The 13,782-nt window shown below is 62.8% G+C and overlaps 1 protein-coding gene across 3 annotated transcripts; it reads left to right on the top strand.

The window, feature by feature from the left end:
* The first annotated feature begins 1,234 nt into the window (after positions 1-1,234).
* Positions 1,235-13,759, top strand: TMEM9 (transmembrane protein 9). Of its 3 annotated transcripts, none has more exons than XM_024975965.2 (6): positions 1,235-1,559; positions 2,069-2,172; positions 3,176-3,267; positions 6,891-6,999; positions 7,881-8,012; positions 12,943-13,759. In XM_024975965.2, the coding sequence occupies exons 1-6, from the start codon at positions 1,487-1,489 to the stop codon at positions 13,087-13,089; spliced, it is 657 nt and encodes a 218-aa protein (XP_024831733.1). In that variant the 5' UTR covers positions 1,235-1,486; the 3' UTR covers positions 13,090-13,759.
* The last annotated feature ends 23 nt before the right edge of the window (positions 13,760-13,782 follow it).

Below are 13,782 nucleotides of genomic sequence, written 5' to 3'. Positions count from 1 at the left end.
TCCTCAATAATTTTGAAGAGTGTAAAGGGGATATGAAAATGGGGAAGACACTCCTGTATCCCTTACTGTACTTGGGCGTTTAAATCAACACTTCTGTTACCAGATGTGTGGGTTTCCACAAAGCAAGCAATTCCTCAATGCCCACTGGGTGTCTGATGCTAACTGGGATTAGTGCAGACTCACAGGCTCAGGACTCAGGCCCACAAGGTGGACTCATCTCCCCCAACTTCAAAGCCTGTAACGAGTCTTGGTGGTCCTTGTGCTTCTGAGTCATGGGTGTAGACAAGGTGTTTTTCCAGGGCCTAAACTGTCCCTCCTGCCCCCACATGACAGGCATTCTCTCTCTGCCCCAGCCTCCTCCCCAAAGCAGCCACTCTGACCTCCAGAATGAGCTGAGGTCTCCACTGAGAGAGCCCCCACTGTTCCAAGTGCTTTGCACAGGCAGACTCATTATACTGTGAAAGTAGGTCACTTTATGCACATTTAATGGATGTGGAGACAGAGGCTCCCTAAAGGATAAGCCAAACACCCAAATTCCCGTAACTAGGAAGGGAAGAACTAGGATCGGGTGCCTCCCCAGGTCCTCCTGCTGGGAGGACTTAAAATTCTACCCAATCCCGGACACAGGGACCCTGCAGGTGCTGAGGATACAGGGAGGGACACCGATCAGCAGGAGGAACCAACACAAGCCCAACGACCCCCACAGGAAGCGCCCACCCTGTCCACAGCGCCCGCAGCAGGCTGGGGCGGACCACCTCAGGCCGCCTGGACCCAGCTGGCCCCATGCAGGCCACATAAGCACCCCCGCCCCTCGACTCCGGAATCCCAATACAGGGCCTGAAAGGGGCTTTGCATCCAAACAAAGCATTTCACAGACAAGGAAGCTGAGGCGGGGAGTGTCTTCCAGGTTCACACCACCACTTAGTGGCAGAGCAGGGCCAAAGCCCAGGCGTCTACCCCGGGGGCGGCGTCCCAGACTGGGAGAAGTCCTCTTTCCTCTGCTGCTGGACCGAGCTCAACCCTGCCCCTCAGCGGCCCAGAAGTCCACCTCCCACCCTTGCCTCCCGCACACCCTGCCCCTGCCTGCGGGGTCCAGAACCCGCACAGGGCAGGGGACAAGGCTGGGAGCTGCGGGGCCGCACCCTTCACGGGTTCAGCCCCGCCTTGCCGCCCTGGTCCCTCCTCCTATGGGAGAAGGAAGGGGTGGGCCGCCTCTGCAGCAAAGATGCGACTCAAATAACATTTCCGGATTGTCATTGCGGAGACAGCCCTTGAATCTGCTTTTATTGTTGTCGTTGTTTATCAAGTCCTTTGTCTATAAATCGGCAAGACTGGACAGCCCAGGTCCTCTCCAGAACCCCGGCTTTTAAATACTGCAAGGGGGCGACCTCGGCGGTGGAATTCTGCTGCTGCAAGGAGGCCAGTCCCCTCCCTCTGCTCGTTCGCTTGGCCGACGCTCCCTTTTCCTGTTTGGTCAGGTTGAGAAATGCCTCCCTCTCCCTTGCGCGGAGCCTCGGCGCTCCGGCGGAGGCGGGCCTTGTTGCCTTGGAGACAGCCAGGTAGCGTTGAGCGGGCGCCCCGGCAGCCAATAGAAGAGTGGGGGCGGGGCCAGCCGGGTCTTGTGCCGCCGCGGCGGGGCTTGCAGGTTAACAGGGGCGCGTTGGGGGAGGGGTCGCGGGGGTCCTGGGGTCCCGGATCCGCGGCCGGGTCGTGGGATCGGGGCTCGGAGACTCAGTGCCCCAGGGTCTCCTCCGCCCTGGGGGAGGAGCCGCGGGCGGCGATGGGGGAAGGCGGGGAGACGCGAGGCAGGGGTCGTCCGCCGGCCTCGTCCCGGAGACCCGAGGCCCTCCCTCCCTCCCAGGAGGCCCCGCCGCTGAGCCCGCCCAGTGGGCAGTGGGAGACCGAGGCCCGGGCGAGAGGGAAGCGCCTGAGCGGCCGGGCTTGGCAGGCCTAGGACCCCGGGCCCAGCCCCCGCCCTCTTCCCGTGCCGGAGCAGGCCGGTTGACTCCGGGGCCGAGGGTGCCGTGTGTTCATCCGCCCCTTCCCCGCCTGCGTATTTCTTTTCCAGGTGGGGGATCTTGCCGGCCCCGTGAAGGCCCGAGAAGCATGAAGCTCCTGTGTGTGGTGGCCGTGGTCGGAAGTCTGCTGGTTCCCCCAGCCCAAGCCAACAAGGTGCGGCGCCCATGCACAGCCAATCTTGCCCGCGCCCAGGCGTCTCGGAGGAGGGCGGAGGGGCTACTGCCCCAGCCCGGCCCCTCGGTGCCCTGCGGGCCGTGACGGGGCGGGGGCGTGCTCTCTCGGGCCTAGGCCGCAGGCCCCTGGGGCGGGGTGGTCTGCGAGGCCCACGTATGGATCTGAAACGCGCAAGGTGGAGTTCCAGCCAGGGTCCTGTGCTTGGGCCAGCCGTCTAGGGGCTCCGTACCTTCCTTTGCTCTTGGACGCCTTTGGGCTGGTGCCATTAGCACCGCTGTACAGGGAGCTTCCAGTCGCCTAAGCAGCGGGTGTAACGTAAGCAGCGTGAGGTTTGTGCAGAGGCAGGTTTCTGGGTGGAGAGGCCCCACCTCTGAGCAGGGATTGGAGATCTCTTTCATTCTTAGGGGTAATGGCCCAGAGCTGGGTTTGAGTAGGTCTCTGGAATTTGAGATTGTGAAAATCACTGAGGCTTTTAATCTTGAGTCTGTGGTTTGCTTCCAGTTCCTCTGGGCAATTCCTAACTGGAATGAAAATTCTGTGTTGTTGTCTCTGACCTGTTCCAGAGTGGGAGAACTTCCAGAGGGTTTGCTAGTGTTTCCACGGACACGTCCGCTTCCTGGGGTCCACCCCAGCCTTCCCCTTCCCTGATCCTTACCTAAGACGTTGGAGGGGTGGGGAGAAGAGGCGGGCCACTAAGCCTGCTGGACCCGGTACACACAGGCGTGAGGCCCAGGGCAAGGGGATGCCACCTTGCTTGCCCCTCCCTGAAGCCGTGAGTACCCTTTGCAGCCCCAGACAGTTTCTTGAGGACCCTGTGGTGTAGCAGCCTTCCTCCAGATGTCACTCCTGCTGAACTTGGGCCTGGGAGAAGGTCAGGAGCGTTCATGCGGTCACTTTATGGAAGAGGGAACTGAAGGTTGAGAGTCTTGCTAGAACTTGAAGCCAGCGGCCCTGCCCATCTGACCCGCGAATTCTCTTACAGAGTTCTGAAGATATCCGTTGTAAATGCATCTGTCCGCCGTACAGGAACATCAGCGGGCACATTTACAACCAGAATGTGTCACAGAAGGACTGGTAAGGCGTTGCCCAGGCTGGCCCTTGAGGTTGTGGGTGCCGACTGGGCCTTGTGGACCCCCAGAGGATAAGCTCGCCACCCCATTTCCATGGAGAGCCTTACAAAAGAATATTTTGTCCCTGGTCACACATTTGATTGGAAATAAGATCCAGATGTCTTTAATTCTAGCTGAGGGGTTCCTGGTCGGAGGAGTGGGTCTTGCTTTGATTTGGTTGTTCACGCCTGCAGAATGGTAACATGTTGGGAGAGAGAGGTTTTAGGGTCACATACGGTGGGAGTTTTCTTGACGCTCTGTTAGCTGTGTTCTTTGGTGCCGGTGTCATAACCGCCTTGTGAGGCAGTGCTCCCACTATAACTGCAGAGACTGAGGCTCAGAGAGCATGTCCATTCTGCTCCTGGAGTCTTGAATCCACTTCTGGATGCCTCACTTCAAAAAAGAGGGAAATAATCATTCATTCAGAGAAAGGAGGCCTGCTTGTTGAAGGGAAGTTTCAACATGCTGTCCTGGGAAGAGTGGTTTAAGGAACTTAGTTGAAAGGAGAGGCCTTGGGGGCACAGGTGTTTGAAAGGGCGGGGGGTGGTGGTGTGCTCTGGGGGGCTCCGTGTGCTGCTTCAGGACTGGGCTGGTGAGGCGAGCGCCGGGGGACCAGATTTCAGTGTGCTGTGAGGGGCCTCATCCAGGCTGTGTCAGGAGCTGGGGCGCCTCATCCTGAGGGCTCTGAGCACAGGGGCCTGGGATGGGGTACGCTCACATGGGGGGCGGCCCAGGACCCCCAAGGCGCTTTGAGAGAATGAAGAGTACCAGCACCCCCTCCCTTGAGATTTTTGGGTTCTTCTTGTCGTTCCCAGCTTTACTGAGATAAATCAGACATACAGCGTTGTGCGAGGTTTCGATGGATGGGGACTTGATACACACGTATTGTGGAGTGAGGTTAGATAACACCTCCGTTGCCTCGCAGGGTTACTGTCCGGGGCTGGGGGGTGGCAGGTGGTTTAGGATCTACTCCCTTAGCAGCTCTCCTGTGTATGTAATACAGTGTTGTTAACTGTAGTCACCACGCTGGACAGTTGATTCCCCCCCCGCCGCCCCCACCGCAAAAGACTGGGATTCAGTGACTGCGGGGGGTGGGGCACAGCAGCTGTGACACAGCCGTGGCCCAGAGAGCACGTGGGGGTGTGACCATCCCGCCCATCCTGAGTCCTCAGAGTGTGTGATCTTCTGAGAACCATTCTGGTCAGATGCAGACCCTAGATCCAGCCTGCCCTCCTACAAACACAGCTCTGCCCCTTGTTCATTGGGAAACTGGTTACTTAATCCCTGGTTTATTCCGTTTCCTCATCTGTGAAGTGGTGGCAGTATTGTGAGTATTGAAGAGTGTGTGTGGGTGTACGCATGCTTGTGCACTGCGTGTCAAGTATAGCACTTAGAGCAGTCCCTGGCACGTGGTGAGTGCTGTATAAATGTTGGCTGATAGTGACGTATGTTGTGGCAGTTAGAGAAGAATTTCCAGACACAGAGTCTTGTAGAAAGGAGTGTTTGTTAAGAGCAGGGAGCAGAGATGATGTGGGCACTGCCAGTGTAGCAGGCCAGCCTTCTGACAGACCAGGGAGAGTCGATGCTTTCTGTGGGTTGTCATTGCTGTTAAGTCACTAAGTCGTGTCCAACTCTGTGACCCCATGGGCGACAGCCCACTAGGCTCTTCTGTGCATGGGATTCTCCGGGCAAGAATACTGGAGTGAGTCGTCATTTTCTTCCCCAGGGAATCTTCCCAACCCAGGGATCAAACCCGAGTATCTTGCATTGTAGGCAGATTCTTCTTTGTCTGAGCCACCAGGGAAGTCCCTTTGTATCTTGTGGTTTTCATTCAAATGACATCAGGAATAAACGGATAGTCTGTCCCAGTCTGACACCAGGAAATAAGGCTACACCCCTCAGGCCCTGGGGCGAGAGTAAGGCTTGAAAACGTAAATTCCCCTGGAGGACAGGGTCCTACCTGGACCTCTCGGGCTGCGGTTCATCTTCCTGAGAAGTCAGTGTTAGGGGGCTCCAGTTCCATGAAGGCTGGTGGGTGGAAACATGCTGGGACATTAGACCCCAGGGTTCTGGGACCCCGTGACCCTGGCCGTGGGCTGTCACGAGGGGAGGCATCGCAGGTTGCCTGGAGTCCCTTCAGGAGGAGTGGGGCCTGGCCCTGGGATCCTCGACCCTGATGCCAGGGCCAGAGGAGCCCAGCCGTGTTCTCAGGCCTCCCACGGGCCCCTCCGCCGCGGGACGACGCCTGTGCGCTCCCCTGGTTGAGCAGGTGAAGCCTGGGCGTCTGCGCTGTGCAGGTCTGTTCCTGTGTTGCCGGCGCTCTGCCATCTTGTGGGGGTTCCTGTCCCTGCAAGGGGCAGAGACCCCGAAACCTTCACCCTGAGGGTAGGGCAGTCCCGGAGAAGCAAATCACCTGAGAAGCTGGCTAGGGCGAGTCTTGCATATTTCTAAAAAGAGAACGTTTTTTCAAACAAGTCTGTTTTGGAAACACTGTGAAGCAGTCAGGACTGCCCTCCCTCCAGCCTCCGGCAGGAGGGCCCAGGGTGCCCCAGGGAGCATAGTTCAGCCTGCTCTGTCTGTGAGGACTCCGAGCCCCAGAGGAGTTACGCACATCAGCTGCAGGAAACAGAGCTTTCAGCCAGCTTGCCCCTCTGTGACCCTCTCCCCTAAGGTGTCGTAACTGTTTCCCCTAAAGGGACATGTCACGGTTTCACCAGTTCTCTGGGGGAGAACACATCCCTTGTGGGGAACCCATAAATCCTACTGACCTGCCAGAGTGACCTCCCAGACCCAGGGAGGAGTCGGGCCTCGGGAGGCTGGCCTCTGAGATGAGAGGTCCCAGGGGTGATGACCCAGTGCCGGGAGTGGGCCTGACCCCGTCCGTCTGTCGGCCCCTCCCTCGGTGCTGCGTTGAGTTAGAGTAGGGAGCCACATGCCCAGCGTGAGAACTGGAGTCATCAGGGGTTTACGTAAAATCACACCACATTCTGGACTTTTGAGGGCACAGAGGCAGTGGAGGACATGCCATCCCACACTGTTGGTGCCTCTGCCAGAAACCCAGCCCCAGCCTAAGGGGCCCTGGGCAGCTCAGGACAGGCTGATTGATTTCAAGGATTCAGGTCAGAGCTGGAAGGGCCTAGAGGGTCATCTGGCAGTACCCCTGCAGCTCCCTGGAAGGGTCAGGCCAGGACATGGTCAGGGTCAGGCCCGGGGCATGGTCATGTCGGCAGGGCCCCCGGCTGAGACAGCAGTGGGAGGGGGTAGGGAAGTGGGGTTCAGAGACCTGGAAGGAGGCCAAGTCACTGGTGGGCAGTTTGGTGAATTCATGGGTCAGTTGTGGCTCCTGGTCTGACAGTGGAGGCACTGTCTGCGGCAGGGACAGATCTTGGACCCTCGGGACTGGAGGTGGGGGGCGGTGCAGTTTATGCCAGTGGGACCTTCACCCGGTGAGTCACAGAGGGCAAGGGCCCTGAGGCTGTGGGTTGGGAAAGGGGTCTGCCCACCCCAACCCATCAAAGACCCTGTCCTCCCTGGGGAACCCTCCCTCCACGCTGCGCCTGGCCCCCCACAGCCCTCTGTCTGTTGCAGCAACTGCCTGCACGTGGTGGAGCCCATGCCAGTACCCGGCCACGACGTGGAGGCCTACTGCCTGCTGTGCGAGTGCAAGTACGAGGAGCGGAGCACCACCACCATCAAGGTGCCTGGCCTGCCCCGCCCACCGCGCAGCCCCACCCACCAGCACAGGCCCCTGCCCCTCCACAGCGGTGGCCCCGCCCCTGCACAGCTGTGCCCTGACCTCCCAGCTTCTCGCTTCCTTCTGGATCCTCATCCCCATCCCCTTTCAGAGCGGCTCTCCCCTCTGACACCATTGTAGTTGCAGGGGGGACCCGGGAGAGGGGCTGGAGACTCCTCCCCCTACTTTTCCCTTTTCCCCTTCCCTCCTGCCATTTGTTCAGCAGACACTTTGAGGGTTCCCGTTGTGCCCCGGGCACCATGCACCATACTGGGAGAGGAGGTAGCTGCCCTCCGGAGCCCCCAGTCTGGTTAAACTTCCAGAGCAACACCAAAGCTGCAGGCCTGGCAGGACGGGTCCCAGACGCCCCCTTTGATGCCCCTGAACCCTGTTCCGGTGGATCACTGGGTGAACTCAGCAGAGCTGGTGGGAGGCTGGGAGAGGCCTGGTCCCTGGCCCCTGCCTCTGCTCCAGGCAGGCTGTCTCCTCCCACTCCACCCCTACCGTGGTGAGCCAGGCTGTGCTTGCTGGTTTCCAGCATAAGCGTCTCCTGGTCCAGCCAGCCTTTAAGCGTATTTCTGTGTGTGCTGTGAAGCGTCTGGAAATAATAGTGTCAGGAAAGAGCCCTCAAGAATTTGGCAGCACTGCTGAGTCCTCATCGTCTGTCACCTTGGTGCTGCCAGAGGACCGGCGGTTCTCGTGGGGTCCCCTCCATCGAGGGCGTGGTCAGTGAAGGTGGGGCGCGTCGTCTCTCCACATCCGAGGTCTCCGGGCCCGTCTGCAGGCACCAGTGGAGGCCACATGGCCCGCAGTCCACGGGGCGGCTGGGTCTCTCCTGTGCACAGGTCATCATCGTCATCTACCTGTCGGTGGTGGGCGCCCTCCTGCTCTACATGGCCTTCCTGATGCTGGTGGACCCTCTGATCCGGAAGCCGGACGCCTACACCGAGCGGCTGCACAACGAGGAGGAGAGTGAGGTACGGGCCCTGCCGGCCCCCTGCCCCCCGCAGCCTCCGGGCCCCGTTCACTCTTCTCCACTCAGCGTTCTCCCTTCTGCAGTGTTTCCTCAGGGAGGGCTGCCCTTTGCCCTCCCAGGCGCAGCGGGGCAGCCCTGAGCTCCACTGACCTGGCGTCAGGCAGCCTCAGCGCACTGGCCGAGGGGCAGTGAGCCCGCCGACACGTGGGCGCTCAGGCCTAGTGTCCGGCTGACAGTGGGCCTGGAGCGGGCGCCCGGAGAGTCAGCAGAGCCCAGGGGGACAGAGGAGGCCTGGCAGCTCTTTGTGGGCGTGAGGGCAGGGCATGCCGGGCGCAGGGCGCTGACGATGCCGGGGGCTCCTGGCCCGTGCCCCTGGGGCACGCCCCTTGGGCCTGCACAGTCACACCTGTGCCCGAGACGGGTGAGGGAGGAGCCCCAGCGCCTGCAGGGGGCGGAGCTCAGGACGCCTCAGGCCCTGGGGTCGGGCTGCCACAGGCTGCCCGCTGCTTCAGGAGACGCTCTTGCGTTCATGGGGCGGGGGCGGGTCAGGGACTGGGCCATGCATCCCCAGGGAGCTGTACCAGGGCCATCTGGGGGTAGAGGGTCTCACTGAGTCCGGGGAAAGTTGTTTAGCGTGAAAGAAAAGCAAGCCCAGGCTGAAGAAGATGCGTGAGAGCCTTCCTCCAGGGTGTTGCACGGAGTTCGGCCTCAGCCTGGTTTACATAAAACCAGGGCAGAAGGACCAGAGCCGGGAGGTTAGTGCCAGGTCGGAGAGCCTCCTCTTGCAGAGACGGGGTGAGCTGGGGCGGTGGGGCTCTGGTGAGGGGGTGAGTGGTCACTTGGGGCACCAGGCTTAGGCTGCCCCGCCACCGGCCTGGCCCCCTTGAAAGCGTCCCATGCAGTGTGTGCCCGGAGCAGGGAAGGGCAGGTCCCCACCCAAGAGGTCTGGGGCTGGGACCTCAGGGTGAGGTCCCGGCAGGGTGAGGTCCTGGCTGGGTGGGGCCCTGGCGGGTCCTTGGGCCTCCTGGCCCCTCCAGGGTGTGCTCCCCCGGCCTCCTGCTGACACGTGCTTAGCAAGGTGGAGCCGGGCCGGGAGGTGGCGGAGCTGGCAGTTGGGTGGTCCACGTCCAGGAGGAAGCCCTGAGCACCTACCTGGTGATTAATGTGCGGTAATAGCAGCTCTGCTGGGGAGGAGCCCGCGGCTGAGCACCGGGCGATTAGGGGGAGGCAGTAATTGCAGTCCTGGCCGGGGAGCGGCTGAGAGATGGGCGATGATTACACACCCCGCTGCCTCCCGGAATGCGTGCCTCGGGGCTGCAGGGCCCCAGGGGCGGGTGGCCCGCGCGGCTCTGTGCGTGCCCTGTCCCGGTGCCCTGGCCGTCCTGTCCCCTTTCTCTCCCTCCCACTGGGCCCGGGTGCTGCAGGTGCCCGTGTGGGTGCACAGACCTCAGGCTGAGCCCAGTGGGGTTGCAGGATGGATGTTAGGAGATGGGCATGGGGGGGCTGGGTGCCTGGGGGGCTCCTGACAGGCAGGAGGTGGGGACCTCCTTTTCTCTGGGTGTCAGTGGGCGAGGGCTTCCTGGCCGTGGGGCTCCGGGGCGGGGTGCTCGAATGCTGAGGGTGCTGGGGCTGAGTGAGTGGGTACAGGGGTGTCGCCCGCTGTACATTGCACGTAGGCTCAGGGAGGAGGGCCTGCCAGGCTCAGGCTGTGTGTCCGGGTGACTGGGGTCTGAAGAGCACGCCCCTTGCAAGGATGGGGTCCCCCTGACGCTGGGAGCCAGCCTTCATCCCAAGAGGAAGAAAAGCCCTAGGTCTGGGCAACTCGGTGACCTTGGGGCGAAGGCTACCCGCCCCCACTCTGGGAGTCAGAGGTCAAAGGTGAGATGGGCGGGTCCATCACATCCCAGGATGGGTGCCCCTTGGTTGGGTGCCCCATTCCTGTAGCCGGGAGCTCCTGCCCTGGGGCTCAAGGATGAGCAGGAAGGGGAGGCCTTGCCCACTGCCTGCAGGAGATGAAAGCCTCGCTGCCTTTGAAGGCGCCGGCGAGCCTCGGTGGGCCCGGCGCGGGGCGCTGCCTCCCTGGGATTCCAGCGGCATCGGCAGTAATCCCTGGGCTCAGACGCCCTTTGAAAGGAGGAAGCCATCCTGTTTGCTGGGCAGAGATGGCAAACAGGGCCGCGTCACATGTGCAGTTTGGGCCCCTTTGAAGACAGGAGGGAGGGTTTCTGCACTTCGCAGCATGGGCCTGAGCTCTGAGGGTTCCCTGAGATCGCAGCCCGCACGGGGGAGGGAGAGGGGCTTGTGGAGGACATGACCATGCTGACAGCTGGGGACCCCGGCCTCTGAGCAGCCCTCTGCTGGGCGGAGGGGAGCCCGAGACAGGCAGGGTGCTGGCCTGCTGAGCCCAGCGTGGCCAGGGCAGGGCCAGTGGGCTGTCAGCACCTCATGGCCTGGCCACTGGGGATGCAGTGCTGGGGTTGTGGTCACGGGTGGAGCCTGCTCTGCATAGGCCGTCCCGGGGTTTAACCCGGTCAGTCCTGCAAGTCTGAGCTCCTGTCCCAGCGTAGCTGCTGCAGTGCCGTGTGGGCGACTCTATTGGCGTCTATGCAGCCTTGAGACGGATACCCAACCCACCGTGTTGGGTGGTGGGGCCCCAACACGAAGCAGCACCCTGACTGCTGGAGGGGAGGCCTGGCTGCGGGTGGTCACCGGGCACAGCGAGGCCAGAGACCCGGGGCCAGGGAGGCCAGCCCGAGGGCTTGAGTGCAGGGCTCAGGACGCACGGGTTCAAGTCTGCTGTGACCTTGGGCAGCAGGTGCTTGGCCTCCAGAGCCACGGACGGGTCGGTCTCCGAGCCTGGGGAGGGTGCAGGTGACGCGCCACGGTGCGTCGGGCACCCGGGATGCCCGTCCTGCTGCCCGCTTTCCTCCTGGTCAGTGGGGCTCCCCTCGCGTCCTCAGTGCTCAGACGCCCAGCTCTGGCGTGGTAGCACCAGTCCGTCTGTCCTGCTCTGGGCGTCTCTAGGACAGGTGTGGTATCTCTAATTCCCACTATCGGACTGTTAGCAATGGAAGTGCGGGGCTGTTCAGCTGCAGCTCTCCCGCTGAGGAGCTGTTTATCAAGACTTAACGTGAAGGAGAAACCGCGGTCTTGCGGGGATGTGCTGGCTTAATGCCCCGCTCTTGGCTCCCTCTGCCCCCCAAGGACGGGACAGGGGAGCACCTGGCTTGAGGATGGCCTGCCCCGGCTCCCAGAAGGGATGCGGGGATGGGCGGGTGAGCAGAGTGAGGGTCCCTGGGCCTCTGGAGCCGGTGTGGCTCGGTCCCGGGGGGCCCACCGCCTCTCATGGTGGCCTTCAGCAGCCCCTCATCTATACGTGCACACAGAGCCTGGTCCTGAGCCCGGAAGGAGGGACCTGAGAGGTGGCTGTCCCCGGCCCCTGCCTGGGGGCTCCCAGAGTGGGCCTCACGCTGACAGTTCCTGCTGTGAATTGAGCACTTGCAATCTGCCAGGGGCTGCTAACCACCATGCTCACTGTCTCTGAGAAGACGTCCTGCAGCGCCGTCCGCGATGGGGAGCAGGGTCGGAGGACGGTGGGGCTCGGCGCTGTGCTCCCCGTCAGAGCCCAGGTGCAGAGGCGGGTTTGAGTCCACGGCCGTGCTCCCACCCTGGACTGCCGGGAGCAGGAACACCGAGCTCCTGCGGGCTGCAGCTCCGGCGGCCGGTGTGTAACCGCTGTACCGGACGCCGGTTAGGGTTGTGAGGCTGTGTGTGTGCGCGCGCACACGCATCCGTGCTGGATCGCCCTGTGCGTGTGATTCCTGCTGACGGTTTAGTCGAGTTGAAGACGACGGGCTTTATCAAGCTGGAGCTGGGGGAAGTAAGGTCGCTTGTTAGGGACACGCAGCTGCTGAGTGGCTGGGGGTGGAGAGCGTACCCCTCGGGGCCCAGGCCCAGAACCCAGGGGTCCTGAGACGCCGCCCACTCGGCCCTGTGGCCCCGGTCCTCATCCAGCCAGGCCGAGCGCCTTCCTCAGGGTCCAGGGCCGCGGGCTCAGGGGGCAGTGCCCGTCTCTGGCTCCCCTGGGGCTGGCCCACCAGCCTCACCCCTCCTGCTGGTGCTCGGCCTGCTATCCCCTCACCCCCACTCTCCACCCCCGCCCCCTGCCTGGCAGCTGCGTGGTGACAGAAGCCGTGCCAGCTCGGGGCATTAGCAGCAGAGTTGCATTTACTGGGCGGCTCTGGGCTTGGAGAGGTGTGCTAATCCCTTAAGAGATGTGTGGCAGGGGATGAGAGGCAGGCAGAGCTGGGGAGGAAATCCCCCGGGCTGTGGGCCTGGCCCTCAGCTTTAATTCCCCCAAAGATCAGCTCGGGTCCTGCAGGAAATGCGCGGGCCCTGGAGCCTCAGAGGCAGAGAGGTGGTAATTAGGGGACCACGCTGCTTTTGACGACAGCCACAGCGTGAGGGCGGCGGTGGGGGTGGGCTGGGGTGGGCGGAGGGGCTCCGGAGGGCACGCAGGGCGGGCCCCCAACGCCGCCTCTGCCGGACACTCTCCTTCCAGGAGTGGGCTGGGGTCCCGGCCCCGCAGAGCAGTCCCGGGGGTCTCCCTGCTGTCTCTGGCCAGCACGGCCTGGGTGTCCTGCAGCCTGGTCCCAGCCACGGGGCCACGTGCGTGCGTTTCCTCACACGACAAGCTGATTGAGCCTGTGCTGACCAGGCGGGCCTGAGGCTGTCTCTGTGCTCCCCTCGAGGGTCAGGGATGCTTGGGGTGCAGCTGGGCCTGGCCCGAGCCCTGCTTCCCGCAGCCCTCGCGCGCCCCGCAGCCGTTGACCCATGCTGGCAGGGCCCTCGGGGAGGCCGGACTCGAGGGCCGCTCTCCCCGCACCCCTTCCATGTCAGGCGTTTGAAACCCCCTGCTCTCCTTCCCCCAGGACGCGCGCTCTGCAGCGGCCGCCGCCGCCTTTGGGTCCCGGGCGAACACGGTCCTGGAGCGCGTGGAGGGCGCGCAGCAGCGGTGGAAGCTGCAGGTGCAGGAGCAGCGGAAGACCGTCTTCGACCGGCACAAGATGCTCAGCTAGGCGGCCCCGGCCTCCGGGGCTGGACGGAACCCGGCCACTCTCCCAGCTCTGTGCCACCCTCCGGGTCTCCCCCTTTAAAGCCCCGGGCAGCTTTCATTCTCTCCGCCTTTTGAAATGTCATGCTCAGCTGGGCGATCCAGGAAGGGCGCTGCCTCCCCGCTCCGGTGGTCTCAGGGTGGAAGGGAGGGGACCACAGCCAGCCAGGGCCCCCCGACCCCAGCCCACGCACCACCCTCCCGGCTCCAGACCCTGGGGGCTGGGTCGTCGGCAGCTGCCTCCCGACCGGGTCCCCCAGCCCTCGGGACGGCCCTGCCGGGAGGGCTGGGCGCTCAGCCCACAGGTCCTCAGGGTCCCTGGTTGTGTTCCGGCTTCTCCCCCCGTACTCTTCTTGCGTTGACGAGGGTGGGCAGAGTGCAGGGCTGCTCACTCTGCCCGGGCCCCCGCTCCCACCTCAGGAAACCAGGCTGCCCCCCACCAACCCCGTCCCTGCCCCGCAGGCTGCAGTTGCTGAGCCACTGGTGGGACCACAGGACCCCGAGGCCACGCGGTAGCCCCTAGCCCCTGGGCCCCGGTCCTCAGATCGCCACTTGTCCCTGAGTTTCAGCGTCCCTGTGCATGGAGACGCTGTCCTTCGGTTACTCACTATCATTAAATTGTCTTTTTTTTCTCACTTTGGATTTCAAGAGATTCTGA

This window comes from Bos taurus, chromosome 16 (assembly GCF_002263795.3).
Source record: "Bos taurus isolate L1 Dominette 01449 registration number 42190680 breed Hereford chromosome 16, ARS-UCD2.0, whole genome shotgun sequence".
Classification (NCBI taxonomy): Eukaryota; Metazoa; Chordata; class Mammalia; order Artiodactyla; family Bovidae; genus Bos; species Bos taurus.
This window is presented reverse-complemented; position numbering and strand designations above follow the sequence as displayed.

Bases quoted from the DNA above. Each gene is read 5' to 3' on its own strand.
- TMEM9 (XM_024975965.2), top strand. From the start codon at position 1,487: ATGCCTCCCTCTCCCTTGCGCGGAGCCTCGGCGCTCCGGCGGAGGCGG. The intron at 1,560-2,068 runs GTAGCGTTGAGC...TTTCTTTTCCAG, and splicing joins GTTGCCTTGGAGACAGCCAG to GTGGGGGATCTTGCCGGCCC. The intron at 3,268-6,890 runs GTAAGGCGTTGC...TGTCTGTTGCAG, and splicing joins AATGTGTCACAGAAGGACTG to CAACTGCCTGCACGTGGTGG.